The sequence below is a fragment of the Triticum urartu genome, unplaced genomic scaffold, assembly GCF_003073215.2.
Source record: "Triticum urartu cultivar G1812 unplaced genomic scaffold, Tu2.1 TuUngrouped_contig_5392, whole genome shotgun sequence".
NCBI classification, from domain to species: Eukaryota; Viridiplantae; Streptophyta; class Magnoliopsida; order Poales; family Poaceae; genus Triticum; species Triticum urartu.
Window position 1 is genome coordinate 1 of NW_024116064.1, and position 8,827 is coordinate 8,827.

An 8,827-nucleotide genomic window follows, 5' to 3' on the forward strand; every position below is an offset into this window, starting at 1 on the left:
CCCTCCCCTTGAGCGTGCTGAGCTCGCGCAGCCTCGCCATCTCCGCCCGGCGCTTGGCCTGCTCGGCCATCTCCGAGAGCTCGCCGTAGTTGCTCCTCTCCTGCGGCGTGCTGGCCGGGTCCGCCGTCGGCAGGCCGTGCAGCGTCCGCTGCGCCGTCGCCCACTGCAGCTCCCGCTTCTCCTTCCCGTAGTCCTTCTTGTTCGTGAAGGCGATCTGTTTGTTCACCACGCAATGTTAGGCCGGGATCACCTAAGAAACATTGCTACATAACCTTGAGAGAGTTGCTGCATGTTTGTCCATGGTGTACCTTGTTCTCGAAGAGGGTGTCCCATGCCTTGCCGCTGAGCGCGTAGCCGATGGCGAACTTGAAGAGGTCCAAGGGGATGAAGGTGATGATGCTGTAGAGCCAGATCACGCCGGCCCAGCCCCAGCCGATGCCTCGGATGTGCGCAAATGGCAAGTTGCAGTACACGGCGATGACGGTGGCAATCTGCAATGGCAACAACAGCAATAGTTGAGTTGCAGTTACAGATGAAAGCATGCGCACCATTGTTGCAGTGAGGCCGGGTTGGGGTGGGCTTACGATCTGCGCGACGACGAAGGCGAAGCAGAGCCAGAGCCCCGGGCGCTCCTGGAAGCACCAGCGGCGCGACCGGGTGACGAAGATGAGGGCCTGGCTAATAATGCTCACTTGAAGGTAGAGGGCAGACATCATCGCGTCCTTGTTGCCCCTTAGCGAACGCACGTGGAACTTCTCCTGCAATTTGGAAACACAAGGAACATTCAGCATATATTGTCTGTAAAACAGCATGAGCCACATCCATATCTTGTATAGTTTGGAGGGATTAGATATGGCATGGATGGTAACAACACTCACGCTGAAGAAGTCGGTGCTGGTCATGGCGAAGAAGAAGACCACGGTCGTGACGGCAAGGTAGGCGCCGTAGACGATGCCGGTGATGAAGATCTCCGGCAGCTTCCAGCTATCTGGGTGTGGGGATGGCTTCACTCTGTCCTTGGAGATGGTCATGATTGTGCCTGAGTTGAGTAAATCAATCAAACAAATGAGTAATGGTCATTAACATGTTTGCTTGGCATAATGAAATTGAGACCCACCGTCGTTCAGAATGGCGATGACCAGGATCATAAACGGCGAGAAATCAAACTTCCAAATCAGCGCGATCAGCATAAACCCTAGCTGCAGTTCAGTTCGACAGCAGAAAACGAATTAAACCAAGTCCAATCTGTACATACCTACCAGTATAAGAGTGGTTAATATGTTCAGAATAATTTGACTTACCACTATACGGATAGTGATGGACACCGCGTAAATCTAGTACATTGACAACAAGGGCATAAGGATTAGTCAGAGTTATTTGTACAAAAGTTACTTAGAATGTAAATGAGTTTGGGAGAATGCTCACGGTGTAGTTCTTCATCCTCTGGAATATGGCACGGCTAGTCAGCACGGCGCTGATGATGACGCTGAGCCCCGGCTCGGTCAGCACGATGTCCGATGCGCTCCTGGCGGCGTCGGTGGCGTCGGCCACGGCGATGCCAATGTCGGCCTTCTTCAAAGCTGGCGCGTCGTTCACGCCGTCCCCAGTCATCCCGCAGATGTGCTTCATCTGCTGCAGCTTCTTGACGATCTCGTACTTGTGCTCGGGAAAGACACCGGCGAAGCCATCGGCCTTCTCGATGAGCTCGTCAACGGGGAGCGACACGATGGACTCGTCGACGCTCTGGCCGAGCAGGGCGGACGAGGGGTACATGTTGGTGCCCATGCCGAGCCTCCTGCCCGTCTCCTTGGCGATGGCCAGCTGATCGCCGGTGATCATCTTGACGTTGACGCCGAGATTGAGCGCCTGCTTGATCGTCTCGGCGCTGTCGTGCCTGGGCGGGTCGAGGAGCGGCAGAAGCCCGACGAACTCCCATGGCCCTCCGGAGCTGTCCTTGTTCCTCTCCGGCACCTCCTGCCTGGCCACCGCGAGGGACCGGAGGCCGCGCTCGGCGTACTTGTCGATGATGGCGTGCGCCTTGTTCTTGACATCGTCTCTGCAGTTGCACAGTTCCAATATCTGCTCGGGAGCACCCTTGCTGACACGGTGCCACGTGCCGTCGGTGGTGTCCTGGTAGGTGAGCGCGGTGCGCTTGTCGACGGGGTTGAAGGGGAGAAAGTGCATCTCCTGGATGCCAGCTCTGGCCTCCTTTGGGTCGGCGAGCATGCCGACCATGGCAGCGTCGATGGCATCCTGGTTCTCCACCCTGGATGCCATGGCGGCGAAAAGCAACACCTCGTCCTTGGCGACGCCCGCGGCGAACACCTCGATGAGGTTGCGGTCGACGCTGAGCTTGTTGAGGGTGAGCGTGCCCGTCTTGTCGCTGCAGAGCACGTCCATGCCGGCCATCTCCTCGATGGCCGTCATGCGCTTGGTGATGGCGCCCTGCTTCGACAGCCGGTGGGAGCCGATAGCCATGGTGACCGACAGCACCGTGGGCATCGCGATCGGGATGCCGCCGATGAGAAGCACAAGGAGGTTGTCAATGCCGTCGCGGTACCGGCGGTGCTGGATGAAGTACATGACGATGATCTCGACGATCATGCCGATGGCGATGGCGCCGATGCAGAAGTTACCAATGGCGCGGAGCACCTTCTGGAAGTGGCCGACCTGGTTTGTGCTGTCGACGAGGTGCGCCGCCTTGCCGAAGAAGGTGTGCACGCCGGTGGCGATGACGACGGCCTCGATCTCGCCCTGCTTGCACGTGGACCCCGAGTAGACGCTGTCGCCGGGGTTCTTGGTCACCGGCAGCGACTCGCCCGTGAGCGCCGACTGGTCGATCTTGAGCGGGTCTCCCTCGAGCAGGAGGCGCGCATCGGCGGGGACTATGTCACCGAGCTTGATGCTGATGATGTCGCCGGGCACGAGGATGGATGCGTCCTGCTCGCTCCACTTGCCGTCGCGGAGCACCTTGGTCTTGGGGGCGAGGTTGGCCATGAGCGCCTTGGCCGAGCTGCCGGCGTTGCTCTCCTCGATGTAGGAGATGGTGGAGTTGAGCAGGAGCAGCGCGATGATGCCGACGAAGTCCTGCCAGTCCGGCGGCCTGCCGCCGCCGTTGGCCAGCGCGATGGCCATGATGGCCGCCACCTCCATCACCCACGACAGCGGGTTCCACATGAACCCCAGGAACTTGAGGATCTCGCTCTCCTGCGCACACCATTGCCGTCAGAAACTTACACCACGCAATCTAGAAATCCAAACGAAGATGATATGAATTACAGCGAACCTTTTTCTCTTCGAGTTTGTTGGGGCCGAAGACGGCGATGCGGTCCTGGCCATCCTTGGAGGTGAGGCCTGCCGAGCTGCACTGGAGGTTCTCGAACACCTCCTCCACAGGGATGTTCTCCTGCAATGCACGCACAGATTAGCCAAGAAAACAACTGGATTCGCATGCACTAACTGAATTTCATCTCGGATAGAGACTGGAATCTGTCTTCGGATAGAGACGGCTAATCGGTAGCGATGATAAGAGATTAGATGGGAAAAAGCGCGAGGTGGTTGTAGATCACAAAAAGTGCAAAAAAAGAGAGAGAGGGAAACAAAGACGATCGGTGCGGTGCCGCTCAACTCGCCCGTGAAGCCAACAATAAAAGCGCCGCCAGATCGATGCATCTTGGGTTGCATGAACGATCCGTGAAGTGATAATGGGGTAAGGCATATAACAAGATTGGATCTACGCTTACATCTTCTCCATTAGGATTATCATTAGTAGTAGGTTTTCCTAATGATCTTTACAGGATGCATATAGAACATGTAACAACTTATAACAGATTAAGAAACGCATATAAAAGTTGGCAAGAACTCGCTTGCATTATGCTGCAGAAAAACTAGCGAGCTTTGCTCACCAAGTCGACGGCCTCGTTCTTGATCCGCTCCAGACCTTCGGCCGCCGCCGCCGCCATCTTGCTCGCCGACGGGGAGCCCCGGAGGCCGCAGTGCCCAACTATGCACGTACGTATACGTAGTATCCAAACCGGAGGTGGGGCTTTTGCCGAAGGACCCGCGTTTGGTTTTATAGCTGGATGGATGGAAGGGCGGTGGGGGCGTCGTGTGGGCCACTCCGTCCTATTCAAATCAGCTACCACCAGATTTACTCCTTATCCCATTCCCTCAAAAACGAAAACAAAAACAAAAACAAATTCCTTATCTCTTCTTCTGATTTTTACTTTGTCATTGTTGATTGACGATGTAAGTCTGGTTTAATTTAATGAAGTAAGCCATTATGGCATTTCCTCAAAAAAAAGTTTATTAATATTTTTTCAGTTTGTGAATATTTTTTAAATTTGATACCTTTATTTCAAATTCGCAAACTTTTTGAAATCTATGTTTAAAAAAATCATGTTACTTTAATTTGAGAAAACTTAAATATTTTGTAAATGTATGTACATCTTTTGATTTGATGAACTTTTCATATAATATACGGTAGCCGGCTTTTTATGAGCTAGCAGTGGAGTGAGCGAAAATAAAACCTGGCGAGCGAGAACTTTGTGGGCTGATCTATATGAACATTATAGCAACAATTGCACTATTTCAACATGGAATATGAGCTCCCAAGGTGATCTAAAAAAAGGCTTTCAAGAGGCTCACACACAATCAACAACCATCGGCTGACACCAAGGCCGAAACATATAAGGACACTACAACCACACATCATCCAATTCCATTCTCTCTCATTTCAGAACAAACAATATCTCTAACAACAGTTCATCACAATATACGAACGAAAAAAGCACCGTCGGAACATAATTAAAATCCAATCCAATGCAGATAAAACAAAAAAGAAATTACTGACCACACTAACCCGCTAGAGAAAAAAGGACATCCCACCAATGAAGAACGTGGCAGCAAAGCATGGCTTAGCCTCCAGTGATAAAGTAAACGTCAGTGGTCTTTGCTTCTTCAAATGTGTATCAAAGGCAACTTTGACGAGAATGTCCTTGGTTATAAAAGTGGCTCATTGGAAGTTTACTAATTCGAGCCATGCGTGTATGCATGCTGCTGGCCGGGCAACACACAGAGGCAAGGGATATACTCCATATATGGACCATATATATTCACATCACATGTACACGCTTTTCTTGTCCTCTCGTACATACCCTTTATTCTTAGCTCGGGTGCCCTAGCTACGTGCCTCTTGTCCAGCCACTTTGGCTGGCCATCCCTTTCTTGTCGAATCATTCCTAGCTTGGTTATTTGCAGTGCAAAGAGAAGGGAACATCCATACCAACACGCAAAGATGGGTGCATAGATAAAAAAAAAAACGTAGTACGGACATACTGATTTCAGCTTTCCGTTACATAATCTATTAGTTGCTTTATTAAAACAATTTTCAAGCATGCATTTATAGAAATAAGAATGTATGCAGGGTTGTAGTGTAACACATCTGCCACGACAATGAGAGGGAAAGAAGAATAAGAGGAGGCTCGTTTTGACTCTGGGGTGCATATGCTCCCTAATGAACAATAAATTCAAAATAATTAACAAAATAAAATTTAAAATTCTGTTTTTTTTGTAATGGTCTTGTTAGTGTAGCAAGTCCGCCTGTCAATTTTCATGTGAAACGGGATGACGGTGCTTCGTCGGTGAAAAAACAAAAATAATTGTAAAAATCTAAAGATAACATTTGCCGTTTGACATTTTTTTCCAAATATCAAAATACTTAAGCTTTCCTGCTAAAATTTGCAGCTAGCATTTTGGTGTGACAATGAATGCATCTTTGTTTTTTCAATTGTTTGAACATTTGCAAAAAACATTTTTTGGTGGGCAGAAGCATATGCTCCCAAGAGCCGAATTGGATTTCTGGAACAAAAGGTCTATTATTTGTCCGATTAACAATGAATTCACACACAAGTTTTTTCTCTAGGGTTTGCTAGACACGAGGCGACTAGGAGGTAACTAGCTCTTACGGCAGGAGGGTAGCACAACCCTGGATCCTAGTGTCCCAGCCCGTTTCTCATAAGTTCTTCGCCGCATATGAAGTTGGTGAAGGAAATATGCCCTAGAGGCAATAATAAAGTTGTTATTTTATATTTTCTTATATCATGACAAATGTTTATTATTCATGCTAGAATTGTATTAACCGAAAACTTGATACATCTGTGGATACATAGACAAACCACCGTGTTCCTAGTAAGCCTCTACTAGAGTAGCTTGTTAATCAAAGATGGTTAAGTTTCCTAACCATAGACATGTGTTGTCATTTGATGAACGGAATCACATCATTAGGAGAATGATGTGATGGACAAGACCCATCCGTTAGCTTAGCATATTGATCATTTAGTTTTATTGCTATTGCTTTCTTCATGTCATATACATATTCCTTTGACTACGCGATTATGCAACTCCCGGATACCAAAGGAATACCTTGTGTGCTATCAAACGTCACAACGTAACTGGGTGATTATAAAGATGCTCTATAGGTATCTCCTAAGGTGTTTGTTGGGTTGGCATAGAACGAAATTATGATTCGTCACTCCGAGTATCGGAGAGGTATCTTTGGGCCCTCTCGGTAATGCACATCATAATAAGCCTTGCAAGCAATGTGACTAACGTGTTAGTTGCGGGATGATGTATTATGGTACGAATAAAGAGACTTGCCGGTAACAAGATTGAACTAGGTATATAGATACCGACGATCGAATCTCGGGCAAGTAACATACCGATGACAAGGGGAATAACGTATGTTGTCATTACGGTACGACCGATAAAGATCTTCGTAGAATATTTAGGAACCAATATGAGCATCCCGGTTCTGTTGTTGGTTATTGACCGGAGAGGTGTCTCGGTCATGTCTACATAGTTCTTGAACCCGTAGGGTCCGCACGCTTAGTGTTCGATGACAATTTTGTATTATATGAGTTATGTAATTTGGTGATCGAATATTGTTCGAAGTCCTGGATGAGATCACGGATATGACGAGGAGTCTCGAAATGATCGAGAGGTAAAGATTCATGTATGGGACGATGATATTCGAACACCGGAAGTGTTCTGGGGGTACGGGGTACATATCGGATCACCGAAAGGGGTGTCGGGCACCCCCCGGCAACTATATGGGCCTAGTGGGCAGAGAGGTGGACAGACCAGCCCCTTAGGGGCTGGTGCGCCCGCATGTAGGCCGAAATAGGAGGAGAAGGAAAGAGGGGAAGGGAGAAGGAAAGGGGAGGATTCGGCCTCCCCCTTCCTTCCCTCCCCCTCTCTTTCCTTTCCCCTCCGATGAATAAATAAGGGGGGCCGAATTGGGGAGGAACCCCAAGTAGGATTCGGCCTACTTGGGGCGCCCCCCTTGGCTGCTCCCTCTCCCTCCCACCTATATATATATATATATATATATATATAAGAGGGGGAGGCGCCTAGAACACACAACAACATCTGTTAGCCATGTGCGACGCCTCCTGTTGGGGAACATAGAATGCAATTTCAAAAAAATTCCTATGCTCACGCAAGATCTATCTAGGAGATGCATAACAACGAGAGGAGGAGAGTGTGTCCACGTACCATGTAGACCGAAAGCGGAAGCGTTTGTTAACGCGGTTGATGTAGTCTAACTTCTTCTCGTTCCGACCGATCAAGCACCAAACGTACGTCACCTCCAAGTTCTGCACACGTTCAACTCGATGATGTCCCTCGAACTCTTGATCTAGCAAAGTGTTGAGGGAGAGTTCCTTCAGCACGACGGCATGGTGACGGTGATGGTGAAGTGATCCACGCAGGGCATCGCCTAAGCACTACGTGAATATGACCGAAGGCGTAAACTTTGGAGGGGGCGCCACACACAGCTAGGAACAGTTGATGTGTGTTGTAGGCGCCCCCCACGTATATAAAGGAGGGAGGGGGACGAGGCCGGCCCTAGGCGATCCCAATCAGGAGGAATCCTACTTGGGCTCCTAGTTGGATTCGGCCCCCCTTTCCTTTTACCGGAGGGGGAAAGGGGGGAAGAGAGAGAGAGTGGGGAAGGAAGGGGGGCGCCGCCCCCTCTCCGAGTTCAATTCGGCCTCCTTCCCTGTGGGGAGCGCGCCACCCCTTTGTGGGATGGTGTGCCTCCCTCCTATGGCCCATATCTCCCCCCCGGGGGTTTCGGTAACCCCCCGGTACTCCGATATGTACTCGATACATTTCGGAACACTTCCGGTGTCTGAATACTATCATCCAATATATCAATCTTTACCTCTCGACCATTTCGAGACTCCTCATCATGTTTGTGATCTCATCTGGGACTCTGAACATCATTCGGTCAGCAAATCAGATAACTCATAGAATACAAATCGTCATCGAACGTTAAGCGTGCGGACCCTACGGGTTCGAGAACTATGTAGACATGATCAAGACTCCTCTCCGGTCAATAACCAATAGTGGAATCTGGATGCTCATTTTGGTTCCTACATATTCTACGAAGATCTTAATCGGTCAAACCGTAATGACAACATACGTTATTCCCTTTGTCATCGGTATGTTACTTGCTCGAGATTCGATCGTCGGTATCTCCATACCTAGTTCAATCTCGTTACCGGCAGGTCTCTTTACTCGTTTCATAATGCATCACCCCATAACTAACTTATTAGTCACATTGCTTGCAAGGCTTATTATGATGTGCATTACCGAGAGGGCCCAGAGATACCTCTCCGATACTTGGATTGACAAACCCTAATCTCGATCTATGCCAACCCAACAAACACCTTCGGAGATACCTATAGAGCATCTTTATAATCACCCAGTTACATTGTGAAGTTTGATAGCACACAAGGTATTCCTCTGGTATCCGGGAGTTGCA

At 49.4% G+C, this 8,827-nt stretch overlaps 1 protein-coding gene across 1 annotated transcript; it reads right to left on the reverse strand.

Moving 5' to 3' along the window:
* Positions 1-4: 4 nt before the first annotated feature.
* Positions 5-4,053, reverse strand: LOC125529160 (plasma membrane ATPase-like; the record flags this gene model as incomplete). Its single annotated transcript, XM_048693567.1, has 9 exons — positions 3,906-4,053; positions 3,287-3,406; positions 1,426-3,207; positions 1,302-1,334; positions 1,118-1,199; positions 879-1,039; positions 585-758; positions 309-491; positions 5-214 (listed from the first exon to the last, which is right to left on the reverse strand). Coding segments are annotated over exons 1-9 (2,802 nt in total), but the record flags the coding sequence as incomplete, so codon positions are not given.
* Positions 4,054-8,827: the final 4,774 nt, after the last annotated feature.